The sequence below is a fragment of the Fukomys damarensis genome, unplaced genomic scaffold, assembly GCF_012274545.1.
Source record: "Fukomys damarensis isolate Sample0158 unplaced genomic scaffold, DMR_v1.0_HiC HiC_scaffold_3, whole genome shotgun sequence".
In the NCBI taxonomy this organism is placed as follows: Eukaryota; Metazoa; Chordata; class Mammalia; order Rodentia; family Bathyergidae; genus Fukomys; species Fukomys damarensis.
Window position 1 is genome coordinate 34,805,415 of NW_022900915.1, and position 22,673 is coordinate 34,828,087.

Here is a 22,673-nt window from a genome sequence, read left to right on the forward strand (position 1 = left end):
GGGGGGGGGCAGGGGGGGGGGGGGGGGGGGGGGGGGGCAGGTCAGCGAGGGTCTTGGAGGTGGTTACTCGGAGTGTTATTCTGATTGAGGTGGCACTCACTGGAGGAACAGAGCAGAGCTATGATCTGATCTGTATTTTTAGAGGATCAAAGATCAGTCTGAAGGGTGGAACCTGGGGGCATGTGCAGAAAGCAAGGAGATGAATTAGGATGCTGTTGTAGTCATCTCAGAAGATAAAAATCATCTGGATCAAGATCGTAGCATAGCAATGGTGAGTTCAATTTCTGGCTACTTTTTGCAAGTCAAATAGACCTAGAATTTGCTGATAGACCATATATGGGATGCAAAGAGAGGAGCCAAACAAAGGTGACTACAAGATATTTGTCTTGCCAAACCATTCTCAGAAATTGAGAAGGCTGTGGGAGGTGCTGGCTTTGGTAGTGGTAGGGAAGATGAGAAAGAATTTCATTTTCGACACATTAAGTTTATGATGCTTTTTAGACACTTAGAGATGTCAGGCAGTCAGCCAGGTCTGTGAGTCTGGAATTCAAGGGAGAGGTCATTACATCTGGAGACATTACATTTGGTTGTCTTCGGGGAATGGATGGCATTTCCAGCCACAGGAATTGGGTGAGGTAATTGTAAATCTGAGTGCATGGTGAAAAGTCACAAGGTTGAATCCAGTTTAGAGTTCGGGGAGATGGAGGCAAACAGACAGAAGAAGAAGAAGAAGAAGGAATAGACAGTGAAGTAGAAGAAAAATTCCCAAAGAATGTTACCCAGATGCCAAGTGGGGAAAAAATGTTTTACAAAATAAAAGATCGTCTGTGTGAATAGCATTTTTCTTTAAGCGGATGAGGACTGCTGGTCTCCATTGTACTTATCAGTGTGCAGTCATTAGTGATCTTGGCAAGGGGTGGTTTGGTAGAGGTAGGGATGAAGTAGATGTGGAAGGAGATATGGAAAGGTGTGTTTCAAGGGAAAAGGAGAGGAGAAGCTAAGAAGGAAATCTGTCCAGGGAAGCAGAGAAATGGGATGTTGGCTCCCAGCTATATGAGGTAGAGAGAGGGTATAATAGAGATCAGAACATTCTAGCCTGTAGGCTTATCCACTAGAGAAGAAGAACTGATTACTACAGGCAAAGACAGGACAAATTCTGGGCTAATATCTCAGTTTAGGTAGGATGGGTAGAACCAAGAGAGGAAAAGCTGGAGGAGCTGGCATTCACAAGAACCAGAAGAGCAGGGAATGGTGGGGATGCTTGTAATCCTGGTGATCTGGGAGGCTGAGGCAGGAGGAACACAATTTCAAGTCTTGTGTGGGCAACATAGTGACTTAATGAGACCCCATTTAAGAAAAAAAAAAATTAAGTCCTTGTTTCAGTTCTCCAATACTGAAAACAACCCTTCCCTCAACAAAACAAAACAAGCAATTCGCCTGTAGACACACACAGCTGTGAAAGGCGGGTCTCTTAAGAGTTATTCTGTTTTGATTTCTTCTGTCTTACAAGGCCAAAGAGAGACAGGCAAGGGGACGGACATCAGCAGCAATGGACTGCGGACTAAGGTGAGAAGGCAGGAGAACACGAGGAGAGAGAGGTCTGAATGGGTTATAGTACGAAATGATAATAGTACTAAAGGCTTCAAAAACTGACAATGCATCCTTAAGAGGAAAAAGCAAATCTTTATCAAATGGGTGAGCAATACATAAATTTAAATAACCTTGCTGTGTTTATATTTATCATCTCAAAGATAAATTCTTAGTGGTAAGTCTGACTATAGAGAGTAGTTGCTGAAGGTTGTTTTAATTTTCCGGAATCATTCTGAGCCTATAGTGAATTTTGAGTATTTCGGAAGCCAAGTTCAGCATCAAAGAGCCAGGAAGTGCAATTGCCAGGGTCACTGGCCTCCCTGGTCTCGTCCCAGCCCCTGCTCCAGCATCGGACTATGGGACAGGCAGGTGCTCTTGATCTCTCTCCTCCTCTGGTACAGGCATCGGCTGCCAAGTGTGGAGCTCTGCGTGTCCAGCTTCCGTCATGGGTAATGCGCATGTGCAAGTGGGGACCGTGTAGGGAGTTAGTAGGATGAGAGATTTTTAACCCATGGGAAGTAGGAGCTGGTGGAAAATTTCTTCCCTCTATTTCCTCCTCTGGCAGCTTGTGTGCAGGAAGCTGGGCGTGCGAGTTCCAGGTTGCTGGAGGTCTTCACTGCCCTCAGCAGTGCCCCTCGGCAAGGGTTGTACAACTTCCTTTTTCTTCCGGCTGCTTCCTTCAACTTCCGCTGCTCTGGGGATCGTCCTTCCTCACAAAGCAGCGGCCTGTGAGCCCTCAGCAGCAAACTCTGCTCTCTGGGAACCCAGACTGAGACAAACACTTTACTATTCTGCCAATCCCAATAAAGAAAGGAAATTTTATTTCAACAAGTCATTTGTCATGTGCATAAGCACCAAGAGAACCTGAAAAATTTTAGCTTGAGATTAGACTCTGTAATTTTTCTTTTCTTAGACTCTTATTGATGTATGATTTTAATCATTAGCTAACGTTTATGGTCTTAAATTCTGCTGATTCATTTTGTGTTTATTAAGACACGGTAGAGGTGATTATTCTGATATAAAGAGTTAAAAAGAAAAGTTAAAGTATAATTATTTTTATTATACTTTGTACATGTACAAAGATTTAAAATATTTCCTTTTCTGGCCTTTGCTTGAAGGTCTTCAAGGTCCTTTCAAGTAACAGAGAAACAGCTCTTTTCTCAGTTTTTCTAACTTCATGGCTTGGTGCTGTCCTCAGTGATTTTTCCCCCTCTAAAATACAGATTCGCTCTGCTCAAGCTCTGCTCTTGAAAGCGGTCCTCAGGTCTTCCTCGCTGGGAATTTAGCTCAGATTCATAGTGTGAACTGCGACTCGGGGCTCTCTGCTGTCCAGCCTCCCCGCACCCTGGGCTCTGTTCCATCCCTGAGTCAGGCGACTTTGATGCTTCTGGCTTAGGGAGCTCAAGCACTTCCTTTCTGCAGAAATTTCTTCTTCCACACCCGCTCGGATTTGATCTCTGTCTTCTAAGCTGTCTTCTGTGCCCTTGCCTGTTGCATAGAAGGAAGCACACTGAATTACAATGGTTCTTCTCTTTAACCCTTTCATTCTCTAGCAAGAAGGAACAAAGCTTTGCTCCTTTTAGGATTTTTTTGAGTGGGGATACAAGGGATCGAACTTGGGACCTTACGCTTGTGAGGCAGGAGCGGCACCACTGAACTAAATCCCTGGCCCCTGCATACTGAGCCTTTAACACAGTTCTTGGCACGTAGAGTTCATCAGTAAATGTCGTTGCAGTTGCAGACAACAAAACCATGCAAGCTTTATTGAAAACTGTTGCAACCGGGTTGAAAGATTTACAATTAATTGTCTTTCTGGAAATTCGAAGAATCACCCTGCCCTTCCCGGACTGTTGTCCCTAACCCACTTCAGCAGAATGAATGGAAGTTACTAAAAGCTTCATCTGGAAATTCTGGGATCATAGTACACTTTACTATATGGAGATATAAAAATTACTTTTAGATTCAGCTTAGTGTCATTAAGGAGAATGTTCAAGGTTTACTTGTGGTCAGTGTTATTCTGTAAGTACGTCAGCGGCAAACTGGATGGTGGATCATTCTGAAAATCATGGTGCCAAGCTAACCTAGTCAAACACAGAAATTTTGGTCAACTGGGCTCCCTGAGTCAACCCTGAACAAAATTGCTGTTGGAAATATGAACACTGAAGATGCTAGTTGTGTGTGGTTGGGGGGAGCATGTGCTGTGGCCACAACTCACTCTCTGCACAATCACCTGCATTGCCTTTTAAAGCTATGAATTAGCTGTCAACATTTAAAAGTTAATATATTTGTCACACACACAGTTTAGATCTAAAATGTCCCCTCCAAGTCTCATGTGTTTGGAAGCGGGCTGAATCATAAGGACATCGTCATGGCCAGGGAGTTCATCCACCCATGAGTTTAGTAGCTGAATGTGGTGCTAGCAAGTGGGCCCTTGCTGTAGGTGGGCCACTGGGAGTGTGGCCTGGAAGGATGTATTCTTGTCCCCAGTTCCTCCCTTCTGCCTGCTTCTGGGCTGCCATGGCTGAGGCTTTTCCTCCCCCAAGCCCCTCTTCCATCCTCTTTTCACCTCAGAACCCACTGACATTGGACTGAAACCACAAGCCCAAATGAGCCTTTGTGTCTTCAAGTTACCAGTGTCAGGCCCTGTGTCTCAGCACCACCAAAGTGAAGGACACATACACATAGGCACAAAATCTAGACTTCCCTTTTCTCCTGAAAAGTGAACCAATTTGGAGACACTGGGTCCATGTTTGGTATAAGGCAGTGATCGGCTGGAGCTGTGTCCTGAGTAGGGCAGGTGGCCGTCTCTCCGTGCCGGTGCTAGTTGTTACTATTTTGGTTGGGAGATTCTTACTCTTGGTTGTGAGGCACATTAAAATGACATTCTTTCTGTTAGTGCCTTTGTCCCACGAAACAGTGACCTTATTTTATTGTAAGTCATGACCCCATACGATGCTTTGTACAATAGAAGAATTTAAAAATTTTATCTGAATAAATGTAAATATTTTCTTTGTACCATCCTATCATTTACTGCCTTTATATCTCCAAAGCTAAACTGATGTCTCCCAGGACCAACCGTAATTTTGCTATTAGGTTTCCAAGAACCAGGTTAAATAAAGTCATTCAAAATAATTTGGATCACTCAAAATATCTGTAGTTTTGGATTACTCAAAATATCAGCTGCTAAAATTTAGTACTGTATCTGCTTTCCAATGTCTTGTACCATCTCAACACATTTCTCCTGTGTTGTGTTGTGTTCTGCTAGTTCACAGTGGCAAGAAACACAGCAGGAGGTGACATGATGAAAGTGTTGCCGTATAATTTAAAGACTACACTGTTGTTGGAAGCAGACACCTGTGATTAATTCAAACCCTGGGAATTTATAATGAAACTACGGTGGGGGGGAACTAGAGAAGTCCATGACCTGATGGATGAATGGCCTACTTCTCCAGCCAAAAGGTAGTTTATGGTATGGAAGAACATTGTTTTCAGTGAAGGTTTCAGAGCCTGCCATGTATCAGGTAAGTCATTGCTGTTTTCTAAATTTGGTTAGAGTCACTAAAAGACAGTCTCAGTAGCAAGCATTTAAGATAAGCATTTTCATTTTTACATTTTAATGAAAGTCATTTAAATTATTTAAATCTCAAAGCAGATATCTTACGCCAAAGCACTGTTGCCATATCTCTCTGGATATATTATGTTAAAATATGTTTTGTTTTGTCAAAGAGATAACCAGGCTCCCTTCTTTACTGCAGCACTATTCACAATAACCAAACTATGGAATCAAATGAGGGTGATTCCAATCATTCCAAGATACGGAATTCAACCAATGGATGAAGGGAAAAGACATCTGAGGTTTATGTACACAGTGGTACGGTATTCTCCATAAAAAATGAAATCTTGTCTTTTGCAGCAACATGGGTAGAACTGGAAGTTATTACATTGAGATAAGCCAGACACAGAGAGACACATAGCCCATGTTGTCAGTGACTCTTTGTGGAAATTAAAAAGCTGATAATGAAAGGATGGACAGGGGTAGTGATCATCAGAAACTGCGAAGGGTGCGAGGGAGGGAGGAAAGACAGAAATTAGAGAGCAGATACCGAAAACACGAAGAGGAGTATTTGTTCTGGTATTATAGAGCTGGGTAAGGTAACTGTTGATTACCATAATCTGTGATCTATTTCAGATTAAAGGAGTATGAAATTTCCAACAAATAAGAATAATTAATGTTTGAGGAGGTGGAAATCCTTATTACCTCAACTTTCTTATTATACAGTATCTATGCATACATTGACATCATATTATATGCCATAAAGATGTTCACATTATGTCTTAATAGTAAAAAGAAAAAGATATATTTTGTTTTAAGTGGTAATTATCAGTTTTCTCTTTTTAAAGTAACATTTTAAAATAAAAGTAGTAAATGTTTACCACTAAATTTTAGCAAGCACAGGAATATTAAAATTACTGATAAATGTTGTACTGAAAGATAAAGAGTATTAATATTTTAGAGTATTTCCTTGCAATGATTCTCTTTAGATTCACATCTACCTACTTTCCTTAATCTATATCTGCACCTATATCTTTGTATATATTTAGAATATTAACAACCATTTTATTTTTGTGTGTGTGTGTTTTTTGAGACAGGGTCTCACTATGCTTACTATGGAGCTGAGACTGACCTGGAACTCACTATGTAGCCCAGGCTGGTCTCGAACTCACAGTGATGCTCCTGCCTCAGCCTCCCAAGTGCTGGGATTACTAGGCGTGCACCACCACGCCTGGTGTACAACCATTTTTTATATCTCATAGTTGGACCTGGAATTTGACAGTGGTCATTAGTGGTCATTTCTTCCTCTTCTCACATGGCATTGTTGGAGGTAACTTGGTGACATTAGGTTGACAAATGGGCTGGTTTGGGAGGTCTAAGATGTATATCCTCACCCACTTGGTGCCTTGATAGGGATGGCTGCATAACTGGAACAATTGGGCAAGTGAATTAGTTCTAGTCTTGTCTCTCTGAGCACTTCTATATGACTGTTTAGGCTTCCAAACAGTGCGGGGCTGAGTTATAAGAGTAAATGTTCCAGACCATCAGGTGTGTGTGTGTGTGTGTGTGTGTGTGTGTGTGTATGTGTAATATGATTAGAATTCAACTGTATCCTCATTTTTGAATCCTGCCTCTTGAAGTTTGAGATCATGTTATATGCATCATCTGATTGCATAAAGGTTTCTTGGCAATTGATTTTGATAGCTGCATAAAGTCACATATTATACAACATAATTTACTTAGTCATAACATTGCCACTCAACTAAGAAGTAATATTTTGACTAGACTATATATAATAAAATAACATTTAATACATTTAGACAAATTTTGTATTGGTTCTTTAATTTGTAGTTCAGTAAGTAAAATTAACTGTAAATATGAAGAATTTGGAGACTCAGATTATCAGATTGCTCTTCAGAATTATAGTGCTTATTCAGATTATCACGATTAATGCTGATTATTTGTCTCACTAGAAATTCATTGGCATTTTCATTTTTAAGTCTTCATACATTTGACTAAGTTATAAATATTGAAGTTATCTGGAATCACTAATAAGGCTGTGGTTTTCTCATGTTTATTATTGATATTATGTACTTTCATGTACATAGTTAACACTATTTTTGAAATGTTTATCTTAACTACCTATTTTAAAGGCAAAATTTGTGAAGTGTATTTTAGTATTTTGAGCAGAAATTCAACCTGATATGACTCATTTGCGTATGTTTTTGACAATGTCATGAATTTTCAATCAAACTTTTGACAGATGTTTACTAATTTTTATTATAGGCATGGTTTTACTTACTTTTCTACTTAATCTAGGTTATACAGGAAATAAAAATTAGTGTGATTATGTAATTTAAAAAAATCCCTCCTAGAAAAGATACAAAATATTCTCTGGAATCAGAATTAAAACTTGGTTATTCTGAATCTTAAAATAGCAAGTGGTTTTTAAAAAATGTTTCCCCAATTCTAAAAGTTTTATTTATTGGATATTGCCTGTTTATTTTAAACAAAAAACCATAACTTTGAGCTATACTTTTTCTAAAACAGAAACAATTTGATTATTATTTCACATTAGTGTTCTATTCATAGTTTTTCAAGAGAGAAGAATGACAATACATTTTACCTAAGAATCACCTAATTTAAAAAACTGTCTGAGTTGCTTAAAGGTTATGATTTCCTTTCCTTTTTCTTTGGTGTCCAATTCAGGACATTGTAATTCAAGTTATAAAAGTAGTGAAAAGTAAAATGGCTGATAGATATAATTACATAATAGATGTGTACTCTGAATGAGAGGGACGATGAAGTTTATTGTGGAAATTCACTGCACAATTTCAGTAGCAGTATCACAAATTGCCTTAGAAACAAAACAAAACAAAACTAAAAGAAGGCAGAAAATCTCAACAAATTATATGTGTGTGTGTGTGTGTGTGTGTATAAAATGAAAATGTTTCATTGTGATGTCCTGCCAAGATTTGTCCTCAATAAATTCAAAGACCTTCCCTTTACATTCCAAAATTCTGTAAAGTACTTTGGTGTTGATTTTGAAACATATATTTTCTCAAATAATTGTTACTGAGAGCCAGTTTGTTTGATGTCTGCTTACTTGCCTGCGAGTCATTTTCTCTTTTCGTCCTTTCTGTCATTGCTTTGTTATGTAAGTGTTTCTCTAAACTAGCTTGGCCACTACATTATCCTTTTGGTGGTGATTAGGATTGCAGGTTGAGCTAGCAACATGAATAAAGCTGAACATGTTTTTTTCATCTCTTCTCCCTGCTGTATTTTGTGATCCTGAAAGGAATGCTTGCAGTAGAGTTATACTACCAGTTACGTAATGTGATACCATATTAAACTGTAATTGCCCTTCCAGCAGACTAACAAAGGCAACATGCTAATTTTTGTATTAAGACACAGTGCAATAGCACACAATTGCATGATGCTATTTCATCCCCTTTCTTCTTGAGACCTGCATAACAGCCCCCTTTATTGCTGATGGGTTTCTAATAATGGTGTCCATGTGGCTTTGGAACAACAGTAGAATGTTAATTTATTCCCTAGTGTTACCTAGAGGCCTTCACGTGGGTCCAGGACTGGTGACGCCCTAATTTAAATACTGGGTAGGACCAGGCTGATCAGGTGGCTCAGAGCTCACACAATGGGCTGTGAGGGGAAGCCTGGCTCCCTGATCAGAGCAGATCAGGAGGATTCCAAGTGTAATTGGCCTCTGGGGAATGCGCAAGTCACTCTTGCACACCCCCTTCAGACCTCCTTAATGCCTCGCCAGCTGGAAGGAAAAATGCCTTCTTGTATTGCCCACAAAGGAAGTGGAGGGATGTGGGGTGAAGAACTGGAGAAATTTAAAAAAGAGGAAAGAGACAGCTCCATGAATGAAGAGGTGGGTAATAACATTGAGCATCTAAAAGCCTGGGGAGTGTGTCATAAACAAATGGGCTGCAATGGTCAGTAGACAATTATATCCTGTTACCTCATTTAAAATGCTGACTAATTACATAGAGCAAGAGGAAATTAGCACAGGAACCTGATTCCTGCCAAGTCCACATCAAAATGCTCTAAAATAAAAAACATGAAATCAGTCTTCTATGGCCCTAAAAGAACTTACAGTTCCTGAAGTTTGAACATCTGCACAAAGTATTCTTAGAAAAGTATAAAAAGATATTCACATTTCAGAAATTAGACTTGTAAATGTACCCTTCATCCCAAACAAACAAACAAACAAACAAAGCAAAGCATGAACAATCCATGTAGTGTCGTTTTCTTTACCCTGAAGTATTGTTTAAATCCTGGACTCCCATTCTACTTGCTTTATATCAAATAATGACTTGCTGAAGTGGGAAAGTATCTCCTTGGACAGAATTGGTCCTGAAATTTCCCCAGGGATAGCTTTAGTTTGTTTCAGGACTTAACTGAATATTTGAGGTTCTTATTCAAAGAAGTGCTGATAAATACTAGCACTGCATCTTGGATTTTCTTTTTTTCACAACTTTTTCTTCTTGAGCACAGTATTTTTGAAAATCAAATCACTTTCTTCTATTGACACACAATTTAAAGATTTGTCACCATTAAAAAAATCAATTCTCTAAATAACTTATTACATAAAGCCCCTGAAACTTTAATATATGTGCTAAATCTATAAAATACATGTAGGCATGCAATAGTGGAGAGATTCAGTAATCTAAAACTGAAAGTGAACTTGGGTAGTGAGGTGGCCTCTCTGAATCCGGATTTGCTGGTCTTTAATGTTAGCCAGGAAAGCTTTGCAAAGGACACATTAGGATTCTGAAGTACCTAGGTATCAGAACCCACTCAGGGATGGGCATTAGGGTTTCACCTTGCTCTCGACCAGACACTACCTTTACCTTTTTAGTATGGAACTTTTGAGCAAAATTTCTTTTTGTAGAAAAGAAATATTTCATACTGGTTTAAAAATATTTCAAGAGTGCTGAATAATAGTTCATTGTTCAGATGGGCCACAGTTTATGTATTCACTTACTGAAGGATGTCTTGGTTGCTCCCAAGTTTTGACAATTATCAGTAAAGCTGCCAGGACTGTGTGCTCTGGTTTTTGTGTGGACATAAGTTTTCAACTCTTTGGGTAAATATCTAGGAACGCAATCACTGGATCACATGGAAAGAGGATGTTTAGTTTTGTAGGAAATCCCCATGCTGTTGTCCAAAGTGGCAGTATCAAAGTGTACTAAAGGGTTTGTGCACGACTAGACAGTGGAGTGTTACTCAGAGCCCCCCCAAAAAAAACAAACAAAAAAACAAGCTACCGAGCTATGAAGAGAGGAATTTTAAAGTCCTAACGAGAAGTGAAAGAAGCCAATCTACAAAGGCTACCTACTATGTGTGTCTGGCTATATGGCATTCTGGAAAAGGAAACACATGGAGATATTGAAATGATCAGTGAGGGGTGGGGGCAGGGAGCGGGAGGGGGTAGCAGGAAAGGGGGTATATAGGTGGAGCACAAATCCTTACACTTAAAGACAAAAAGATTTTATTTTCCATTGATAAAAAAGTCTTTTCAGGTTATTAACTTAAATAACCCTTTTGAGTGGTAGGCATGTTGACACCTTTGACTTGCTGTTTTAATTGGATTGTTTGCTGTTGGCATCAGAGAGGGAAGATTGTCTTTTAAATTTCATCCTGCTTCAGGTGCAGGGCTCTCCCTGCCCCATTCTTGTGAAGGCAACACTGTCATAGATTTATTTGTTTCAGTACTAGTTAAAAACAGAGGAAAGAGATAAGAAATTCATTACCAAAAGAAGACAACTAAGAAGTATAATGAGTTTAATAGTTTTTTTGAAGTATGCCAACATATTTAACCAGTTGCTCAGCAAGTCCTCATCTGTCGCACCCATAACTTTTTCTTTCAGGCAGATTCCTTGCACATGAGAGGCCATCGCTTGGTTTAAAGTAGCAAACTCAACTCTTGGTTTAAGATTTTCTCATTTGATGAGCTTCTCTCTGTGAGGTAGTTGCACAGTTGAGGTGTGATGTAAGAAATGTTCCCATCACAGGGAAGTGTAGAGCTCTCTGCTTACAGGGGTGTCATAAAGAGAAAACAGATAAGGTAAAGGCAAGAATTGGGGCCTGAGTGTCCAGGGTCACCTCTCTGACTCCAAACATCCAGAAGCAATGAGAGAGATCATGAAACTGTGAGATGTGGGTAGAGAGGGCTCCGCAGATAGGATACAGGTGTGATATTTAAAATTCTGGAGGAAATGTTAGCACAGAAGATCCTCATTATAGGAATTACTGCAGCAGAACTAGAGTGGAAAAATGGCTCCTTGGGCAGACATAACTCTGAGACATGATCTCAGATCTCATGATCTACGGGAACAGCTGAGGCTGGTGGCTGGCGATTGTCAGTATGGCCGCTGAGGTAATGGCCAGGGTGACCTGATAAAGAACAGTATCAAATGAGAGGTGCATCCAGAGCTCAATGTACATCCCAGAGAGAGTCAAGTGAGTTGCTTTGTTAGTAGGGTAGAAGGCTGAGCTAGCTACCTGTGGTGGGAAGAGAGACCACAAATTTCATTCTATTAGATCAGCAGTGGGATTTTTGAAGACAGAATTACATCTCCAGAGATGATCAGGGCTTGACCTTCCTCACTCATGTGGGATTATACATGCTCCCAGGGCACCTAGAGGCCACACTGTGCATGTCCAGGAAGCCATGTTTTCCTGGGACCGTCCAGGCATTAGCACTTCCGGTCTGATTCCTGGTGTCTTCCTACGGCCTGGGAAACCCAAAACAGTTGACCACTCCATCTTCAAAGTTATAAAGGCAAAATGCATGGAGAGATGTTCTTCTTACAGAATCATGACAAAAAAAAAAAAGGCTACCAAAATAACAAAGCAACTAGAGAGTCATACACCATGAGTAACTAAAGGCAGGGCCTTCGGGATGGCTTGCCCCTTCATAAGGTAATGTGGATGCTTTTGGGTGCTCTATGTAATTTCATTGAGGGATGTTTTACCCCAGTGTTTTTAACAAAATGCCATTTAAATCTGAATTATTGTCCTCTTTTTTTTGTAATTGAGGATAGAATGGAAAGTAGCAATTTCTTTGATTTTAAATAACATTCACTTCTTTTTTTTTTGACCCGAATTGAAGGTTCCAATGATTTAGGGTTAACAGCTTTTAAAATTACAAATCTCATTTTTCTAGAGGAAGAAGTAATATTGTGGGCTTCTCTACTGGCATTTAACAGTTGTTGCCTGTGTTGTTTTCTGCTGTAGCTCACCGTGGCAGTGTAGCATGGTGGTTAAGCAAGTGGGAGCTGTGTGTAAATTCCACCTCTCAGCCCTCCCTGGACAGACCTTATAAACCTCGATTAAACTCATGGTGATGTATTTTACTCATGTATAAAATAGGGGTGATGTCCATAAAGGCAATATTAACTTGAAAGTTTTTTTGTTAGGATTAAATGAGATACTGTGTAGAGTTTTTTCAGTGCGTCTGCTATATAAGAAAACAATGAATGTTTGTTTCTGTTCTTTTTAAATAATGTATAATTCCTCTACTAAGTTATAAACTCTTTGATCAAAGGCACATTGTATACTTTTGCTCACCTGTTTAGTATCTGGTAGAGAGAAAGCATTAGATAATTGTTAGCTATTGTTAGGTTTACTTTTTTTAAAAAGAGAGACAATATCTTTCGTACTCTTCTTTCAATCTAGATTTCTCTCTTTCTTAAAATTTCAAGAGAAATGTAAAAAGGAAACAAACAAAACTTGAAGATTGATTGGGCCTAAGTACTTATGCATTATTATGAAGAAATGGGCATTTTTGTAACTCCAAGTTTACTGCCTTTTACGACCTCTACACTAGTTCCCTACAGCAAATCAAGAATCTAAAAATCTGGCTCTTGATTATTTTCCCACTAAAAACTCCCAAAAAACAAAAACCATTTTTTTCTTAGAGTTCTCTTAAAAGTCCTGAAAATTAGAGGTTTGAACTAGATGGGGGTCTGAGGTCGTGTCCAGCTCTAGTCTTCAGCATTTCCAGTAGAGAGCAAAACAAGACAGCATACAATTAAGTGCTAAATTGTGTGCTGAACAACATGATAATACTTTTTTAAAAAAATAATCCTTTCAGTGGTAATGTTTCCCTTTTCCTTTGGAAAATCTGCTTCCCTTGTGCAGGACTATTCTGACTCAGATGCAAACAATAGAGAACTCTTCGGTAGAAGATTTCCCAGCTGCTGAGGCATGGCTGACATTACCATGCCCATATGTCAGCCAGGGAATCAGGCTCCTGGGTAGGAGGTTCATGAGCTAAAGGAGGGCAGCAAATTACTCCATGATTAATGCACCTCGTAGCAGGGCAGAAGTGAGGAGTGCTGTCTCTGTACCTGGGTGTAGCTGGACAGCTCACCACCTCTCAGGCTGCCTCTTTTTGGTATCATTCTTGTGTTTCACCCTTTCCCTATGTAAGATAAATTGCTCCACCCTCTGTCTGGAAAAGCTTTCAGTGTATTACACAGCTTTAAGGGCAATGGTACAGGATACTTTCTAGCACTAATTTGCTAAATGTAGACTGGCGGTTATTCTTTAATTTATTAGTAAATATGTGCAATACATAATTACTGATTTCATTGTGGGTATTTGGTGCATATACATGGTACATTTGAATTTTTAAAAATTAATTTTATGGGGCCAGGGATTTCTCTCAGCACTTCTGCTGCCTGCCTTGCAAGTGCAAGGACCAGAGTTCAATCCCTGGTACAAAAAAAAAAAAAAAAAAAAAATTGGGACATTTAAGGTCTGCAGTGTAATGACATTCATCACTGGAAATTTGCACCTTTACAAATCCATCTTTGTTCTTATTTTTCCCCCATTCCTCTGCCCTCCCTTCAACCCCTCTGCCCATCCATATCTATAAAGACTTTGTTTCCATTTTTTCTTACTTCCCTCTTCTCTCCTCTCTCCATTTCTTGGCCCCTTTTCCATTTTGCAGAAGATCTATCTCTGTCTCCTTTTATCTATTTTTTTTATTTTACTTTTAAATTTATTTATAATCTGGATTTTTCATATAAGAGAATATATGTTTCATAAGCTTGTTTGTCTGATTTATTTCACTTATCATTATGGACTTAAGGTACCTCCATTTTCCTATAAATGACTGAAGTTTATCTTTCCTTATTGCAGGGTAGTGGGTCTAGATACCACATTTTCTTTATCCATTTGCTCATTGGTGAACATAGTGGTTGCTTCCAAGATGAAGGTACTATGAATCGGGCTGCTATAAACATGGGTATGCATTTATCATTGTGATATGATGTCTTTAACTCTTTCTGGAAGATACTGAGTACAGAAACAACTTTATTTCTCCTGAGTTCCTCTATCAAGAAGAGTTTCACAAAAATCTGTGATAGACTTTAAGTTATAGCTTAGAATATGCTATCCTCCCTTTGACGGTACCCTTTTCAAGCACCACTGCTATGATCAGGCAAGTTTCAGTAGAAAGATACATGTTTTAATTCTGAAATCTCACTCTCTTAAGACCGTCAAGGACTCCATTTGCTTTTATCCCTAACAGTTCATCCCTGCTCCATTTTTTCTCATGCGGACCACCAGCATTGCAAGTAAGGACAAGTATGCATAGAGGTACTGTGTTCTAGTCATGATTTTCCTTGTTGCTTTGAGTTCTTGAGACATTGTTGTGGTGAGTGACACTCATAGCTATTTCTGGTGAGGAGGGTGCATTTGTACCTTGTACAGAGAGCCATGGATTCGGGTAACTTGCATGTATCTAGTCATACTGCTAGGCACCCTTCCTTCTAGAAATAGGGAAAAGAGAAACAAAGTTTGCACTGGGCAGGAGATACTCTGCACAATTTTAGATGTCTGAGCAGCCACAACAAATAAGACTTGGTACAGGCGAAATGGCAACACTCCCGTGTTCCTCTTTAGTAGTAGCTTGCTGTTTCTCCGTCTTATGCCCTGACCCTCAGGGACATCTGGGCAGGAAGTGAAAGACTCTGGAACCACTGAGGCCATGGTGAAGTGACTACATCTCACCTGAGCCTGTGGCCTTCCATAAGATTGGTCCCTACCTCAGCTTCCTTTTTCCTCTTGTCTCACCCCAAATCCGCATCTCGCTAGCACGCTCTGTGTGCACTCTCTACATCGAGGCTGCTTTGTAGCCAGAGCTCTTTTTCATTGGCATTCTCTCTCCTCTTATTTCTAGTTGGTGAGTTAATTCTTATGTTATCTACTCCACAGTGTAGCGTGGTAGACGGTGTGTGTGTGTGTGTGTGTGTGTGTGTGTGTGTGTGCGTGCGAGGATTTATGGTTTGGAAGGGAAACCAAGTAAACTTTTGTTGTTTGGTGAATAAGAATGGGAGTAAGAGAGAAACTTATTCTTTAGAGTACTTTTATTTCTCTATTTGCTTCCTGACTTGTTAATTAAATGCCTGTCTCTTAAGAGCTCAGGCTTTATGACAACACAGACTGTTGGTTCTAGTCACACTGCATGTCTAGACTCTACCTCAGTGCTTGGAACATATTAGATGCTTAGTAAATATCCGGTGCGTGGAAAATAGGAACACATTCTTTTAAATTGTGGGTCATTGTGTGCTTATGTGAGCTGTATGTGTGCATCTCTGTGCAAGAGAGAGAGGAAAAGGAGAGGGAGGAAGACACCTGTATATCCAGGTTCTCAGCCGTTGGGCTCAGAGTTCTTAGGTATCAGCAGTTTTTCTCAGTGTTTGCAGGCCAAAGAAAAAGAAAAACAGTATATAATAGTTTTATTGCTTGTGTAGGTTTAAATAATTTAATAAATATTTATGTCCTCATGATTTAATGACCATTTAAAAAGAACACATAAATTGAAAAACATTATTTCATTCTTATCCAGTATTATATCCAAATAGGATATGTATGGTTATTGGGTACCACATTTCTGAAACTTTGAAATTGGATTAGACAAAGCTAACCTCATTTCCTATTTTGCATTCTACATTGATTTTCTGATTTTGACTGCTAAAAAAAAAATCCAGTTTTACAGAGACATGATACCTTCGAAAGGAATCTAGCACAGTCTAATGTTGAAAAGGTGAGCAAATCGTGCTGGTAATTTGTAGCTTGTCTAACAGATATTAAGTACCTCTGTTTTTCTCTAAAATTTAATATCTTAAGGTAAATACATTGTTGGCTTCCTGGGGTACATGGATGTGAAATTCAGAAACTACATGATTACCTTCCTTTGGATTTCAGATACTGGAAGAATCATAGGGAAAGTGGGTTAGGATGGTGATGGGTAATAAAAGTGTCAATCATTGTGAATTACTTTTTAATTATAGCAAATTGTCATTCAATAACAATCATTATTGTATTTGTCTTGGTTTAACTTTGCTTAGTTGAGTTTGATGCAACCTCATCTTCTTATTCTCAAAGGCTATGGATCTGAAACAGTAAGACCTATCTCTCACATTGGACGTGGGAACTGGTCTCCTTTCTTGACATTGCATGGGTTTAACCTTCACATGTTGCAGCCCATGGGGCATGGCTGTCCGTTTGTAACTTAAAAAAGTAGTATAAGGTTGTGGTGGGTGGTGGTTACGGCTGGTCGTGCTCACACTCAGTGTTACAGGGCTTGCAGCATCTGCAAGACATCACAGCTCTGTGTCAACCTACAAATTATCTGTTAGAACTGGAGGAATTTACGTAAAAGGCTTCCAGTGAAATCCTATGACAAATAGGCACAATTGAGCACCAGCCTTCTCTCTAAATGCTTTATTCTTGGCATTTACAAATGTTCATTATTACCATTGTGCATTCTTGAGTCAGGTTGGGTGTTAGAACATAATTTATAACCCTTATCATCCCTTCTTTTGAAATGCAGCTAACCACTGCTCTTTTCTGGTTGAAAAGTGAGATTTCAGAGGGTTAAATGAGTTTCACCCACACACAAAGTCAATATCAAGTATTTCTTTAAGTGTGGACTCCTTGACAAACACATCTCTCCATTTGCGAGGACCATGAATTTAAAGCATCTGGTAATAACAGGCCTTTTCTCCTTCTCTGAGCTGGAAGCTCCTTGGGAAATGGTATCCTGCCAAAGTGCCACTGCAATAAACCTGGTGTCCTAACGCTCGTCTCAAAATGCCAGTGAAGCAAGACTGGCAGCAGGCTAATTTGGGAGAACCTTCTGCCTCAGCCTCCTCCAGTCACTCCTACTGATCAACTCACCCAAGAGCTATTCAGCTTGTCAAGTATTTCAGGGGCAAGGGAGAGGGGGAGAAAAGGAACTGGGAGCCAGCCTTGCCTTTCTGTTTAATATCTGGCTTCCCTGTGTCACTGATCCTCTACTGAGGACTTCAGGGGCTGCAGTTTCCCCATTAGATGAAGGCTTCAACGCACCTCCAAATACGGAACACACTTCTAGGTACATGTAGTATTACTTACGATAAATGAGATTTTGACAAAATGTAAAACTTTTACAAAATCTTTAGCTTGGCATTCGTGTGTGCTAGCTGATTCCATCCCCGATTATCTAATCAGTTGTTTCTTTCAATCACACTCATCCATTAAATGATGGGAAGGAAGCAGTTGCATTGCTGGGACGTATTGACGAGAGTCCTTCCACAGTAGTTGTTTGGGATAAGAAAGTTACAAATAATAATCCGTGTTCTGTAAATGCTTCCTCTTGGGGAGGTCAAACCCAGGCTCTCCATGGCTGCACTTACTCTCACATATGCACAGATTTGAGCTCTTTCGATCCATCACATATGGACAAAGCCAAAACAAAAATGATCCTAGCTTCCATGGCATGAGCACACACAAAGCTCTCCCCGTATAGTAAGCATCGATAATTTCTTTCTTTTCTTGCTCCCTATTCACATTCTTGTTATGGATTTCAATACCTTCCCGAAGTAGGTGTGCAGGCAGAAATTTGTATCGATGCACATGACCCCCAGGGTATACTCTTTAGCGGAATATAACAGGTCAAGACAAATCATTAAGTAAAGAAATCCTATGCAGCATGCAGGAATGATGGAAAAGTGAATATGGTCCTCAGAGGTCCCGACTCCTTGCTTGTAAGCACGACTTACCCTAAGGCAGTGATTCTCACTGTGCAGCTGGTGAACAGCTCACTCTCACTAAGCTTAACAAGCAGTGTGTGGCTTGTTATGGCCTGATTTACTACGTGTGTCCTGTGTGTGCTTCTGACCCCCTCAGAAGGAAGCCTCAGACAAGACATGTAGGTTCCACCCTCTGTCTCTTAGTGTGGGGCACATGTTTATTCTCCTCAGAGACGCAGGATACCTGTTACCACAAGGCGAGGCCTCAGTCCTCCTGGCGATCGGGAGGGGTGGGTGTGGAAGCACATCACCGTAAAGAGTGGTGGCAGGTTATTCGTATCCACATTTGCTTCCAAGGAAAGATGGTGGTGGTATTTGGGGGTTACCATTAGACGGTCCCATCAGAGTGTCAGAGGATTTAGATATATATAGGAATCCATGGCTCCAAATATGAGCAGAGCAAGGCAGGGAGGAAGAGGAGACAGCGTGGGAGAGCGGAGGGGAGGCGGGGAGAGAGAGACTTCACTGGTGTCAAAGAATGGGCTCCGCCCTTTTGTCCTTCCTCATTCTTTTTCTTGCATACTGAGGATTTTCTGCTCAGGATTCCCTTCAGGAAGCTATCTTCTGTATGATATGCATATGCTAGGTACGACTTTCCCTCATTTTAATGTAGTTGCTTTGTAGTAAGTGGCCAAGGAGTTACTCTAATCTCACAGAGACCAGCTTTTACTGATTCTGTGTTTTAACCTCACTGTTTCACTTCGCACTGCCAGGCTTCTAGGCCATTTTCTTTTTAAAAGCAACTCATTTTCATTTTCAATCAATTTCTCTCCACGATTTTTCACATAGCTTTCTTCACACTACTAATTTCACTTTAGAGCTGGCATCCTCCCCGACATCCTTGGACTTGCTGTGCTAACATGTTTAAACACGATTAGTCTTTATTAATGTAAAAGAGACAAAGCTCCAAGAATCACACACCTCTTAATTTGCTATAGTTCCAAAGGGGGAAACCTCAGCCCTGGGACTGAAAATGCTTGAGCTCTTCGAGATGTAGATATACTGGGCATTTTGCAGCCAACTGGAAAGTTTTCCTTTATACTTGTAGACTGAATTTTCTGCTAGTTCCATTCCAGTTCAAATCCCTGCTATATCAAATGTCATAAAATATCCAAATAATCAAAATGCATTTCCTGGTCACAGAGGATGATTAATTTATATGCAGCAATGCTTGTTACCATTTAGTTCGGAAAATGAAGGGATTTTGGTATCATTATGGTGGTGTTTTACCTCTATTATAATCTTGAGAATAATACTCTTCCCATGTGGTATTCATTTATTCTGTTATTCAACTAACATGTGCCAAGAATTGTGGTAGTCATTCAAGAAAGGGCAGAATCATGTGAGACTACCCACAAAGGTTAGAGTCCAGTACTGTGTGTGTGCAGTATTTTCATGAAAGTTCTAAGATATAAAAAGATTTGATATTTTATTTAATGGGTACATAAATGTGTCTGATACTTGATGGAAGCTGCCTATTTTAGAAAGAGTTGATATGGGTTACATATATGCAATAAGACATTAACATAAGTTTAAAATATTAAGAACCATATAAAGGAGTGGAGGACTTCATTGGATCTGAATGCTAAGCTAGGGATATTTTCTACAATTGCACATTAAATTCAGTTCCTGTGCAGGTCAGAAAGGCCAAAAAAGAAATTCTATGAGTCATGTAGTATTCATTTTCTAATAAAAGGATATATGCCAGTTGGTAAGAAGAAAATGTTCCCGGAAATAAACTCAACCATGAATCTAACCATGGATTACTATAATAAGAGAAAATATCTTTAATAGTGACCTTTAGAAAAGATGCAGAAAATGTATTCATTTAGTAATTTCTTATACTGACCCCTCAGAGAAATCAAGAGAATAATGCTAAATTACAATCATCCAGTATATTTCTACAGGGAATAAAATGACATAGTCATCCTGACCCTGGGAGCCTGGTGTTTTGGGACAGCTGAGGTGGCTGCATGAGTCACCCAGCTTTGTGGATGGGTTTGCATCTTCCTACAGCATCTCTCCAAGAACTCACTCACCCTACAGTGCCCATTCCCAGTTCACACCAGTTCACACTGACCGAGTTCACACCCGTGTCACTGTTCTGCAGGCCCTCAGCACTGGACTGTTCTAAGTAAAGGGCAGACCTTTGCCTTCCTAACTTCCATGTTCACTGGGGCTGCAACAGCTGTCTCAGCAGTGTATTCAGCAGCTCTTGGGATCAGCTACGTCCTCGCCAGCATTACTGCCAGACTCGTGCACCAGCTGCTGTAGCTCATTGTACAGTATCATAAGGTGACTTGTGCCAAATGAGTGAAGGATTTCTTTTAATCAACTGATTGGGAAATATTTAAAATCTTAACAGCTAACATGGTTAATCCATGATACTTTCCTTTTCTCCTGAAAAGCATATCCCTTTACTCCCACTGAATTTAGTACTACACTGTTTCCAATTTTTTGGACATTTATTGCACATATTGATTTTCTTATCTACCAGCCTATAAAGTCTGTGAAGGCAAGATCTTGTGACTAGTTTGATTTCTGTGTCCCATGGAGCTTGGCAAAGGCCTTCATATTCATTAAATAGCCATTAAGCGGATAAATGAGTGTGAGAAATTTATCCATCGTTTGGTTCTACACATAGTTTGAAATAGGTGAGATATCTTGTGATTTTCAATCTCTGTTGATATTAGATTGAACAATTAAAGAATTTAGTTTACCTATTGTCATATGGGCTGAATTTTGCATTTAAACATGAAGATACAAAGTTTAGATTCTTGAAGGTGAAAAATCAGCAAAAATGTTTGGTAACAAGACTCCAAAGCTTGAAGTACTTTCTCTTTGAGGTTGAGCACCAGTAGAAAATTCATTTTGATCCAGGGAACCATTTTAAGAAGCTTGAAGAAGTTTCTCCTCCAATTTTGTTATTGAGATCATAATTACTGCCTAAATTGGGAAACTTTTTAAGCAAGAAAAAGGCACTTTTAATAATTTTTCCAGGGCTTCAGGCAATAGCCAAGACCATCTTCGGGCAGATGGGAATGTACGACCATCTAATTATCAATTTTTATCTTCTGAATGAAAAAAATCGGTTGTGAGTGTGACAATCTGCTTTCCGTCTCCTTCAGTGGCCATGAAAAAGGCAAGAAGCAACACATTTAGGGCATTTTACAGTCCCCCAAACTGCCCTTGTTTTATGTGTGCAACAGATTGCTGTCTTTCTTGTGTCCTTCATCTCATCTCAAAGCACAATCTCAATTCCTAAGCATGAAAGAGAATGAAAGTAAAATGGCATCCTTTTTCACTCTAGAATACAGAAGACGAAAATTTACACAGCAGCACCATCAAGCCAAGTAGCAGGTGAAATTCTTAGAGAAGAAAATTACTTTCTTGTAGACGTCTGGAATTTTAAATTGCAAGCTTCAACATTTGGTAAGATTCTAACAGAGAGGACAGACTCAATTTCGGAGCAACACCCATCAGCACTTTTTCCTTCATTGGAAGGGATATTTGATCTCAGCTCAGAGAAGCACAGGAGTAGGCAGAATGGTTGATATGAAATAAAACAGAAGTCGATACACATGGGGCGCCGATTCTGGCTAAGTGATCAGTCATTTCCCTACAGCACGAAGTGCCTGGATTTATCACAGTAATATTCTTGTTTGCTTCCTGTAGATCATGCAGGTCTCATTATATCTATGCTGATGGCCTTGTCACCAGTGCTGATGGTCAGAATTCTCTTTGTTGGACTTATGCGGCTCAATGCCCTTCAGTAATTGAGGGTGGAACACAGTATTAAGGGCTAAGGAGAAAGCAAGTGTCTCCAGTGAGATTCTCTCTCCCCTAATACATTTGTCAGAAATGATCAACAGGTTTTCTTGGAACATTAAAAGGAGTGGAAATAAAGGGGCCCTCTCCGGTTTCATAAATAACACGAGGGTATCCATTCCACTCCTCTTCACCCTGTAATTTGAAATGGAAAAAATCTCTTGTGCATAAACTGCCTTTCCTGAATGTAGCACAATTAATCCAGAAGGGAAGTGGGAATGGGTAGCAGTTTTTTTTTTTCTTCAAATTTTGTTGTTAATTAAAAAAACAATTATCTAGGATTTCTAATTACTTCATAACTGCTGTACGGCCTGTACCTGCTCCTAAGCAAATTAGTAAGATAATGCTAGAAACATCTTATTAAATAGAATTGCTCTTTCTCCTCCTCCAGATTCACACATCTACTTAATGGGCCTCTTTTTGTGCAACACCTTTGTGAAACGTTTATATCTATTAGGTTATCTCACGGTTATTAGCATTGTGGGTTGACTTCTAACTTTTTTTTTTTTTTATTGAGTTTATTGGTACATTTAGGGATACAGTACAGTTACATTCATTGTTGGGATCATGTACCTTTACATGGCAAG

The 22,673-nt window shown here is 39.6% G+C and overlaps 1 protein-coding gene across 1 annotated transcript in view; it reads right to left on the reverse strand.

Moving 5' to 3' along the window:
• LOC104871351 (heterogeneous nuclear ribonucleoprotein K) overlaps positions 1 to 18,587 on the reverse strand; it is a 27,331-nt gene extending 8,744 nt beyond the window's left edge. The window contains 5 exon segments of the mRNA XM_010637213.2: positions 2,812 to 3,078; positions 3,591 to 3,671; positions 11,502 to 11,674; positions 16,606 to 16,778; positions 18,443 to 18,587. Of these exon segments, the coding sequence (XP_010635515.1) occupies positions 2,812 to 3,078; positions 3,591 to 3,671; positions 11,502 to 11,674; positions 16,606 to 16,778; positions 18,443 to 18,587 (839 nt within the window).
• Positions 18,588 to 22,673: the final 4,086 nt, after the last annotated feature.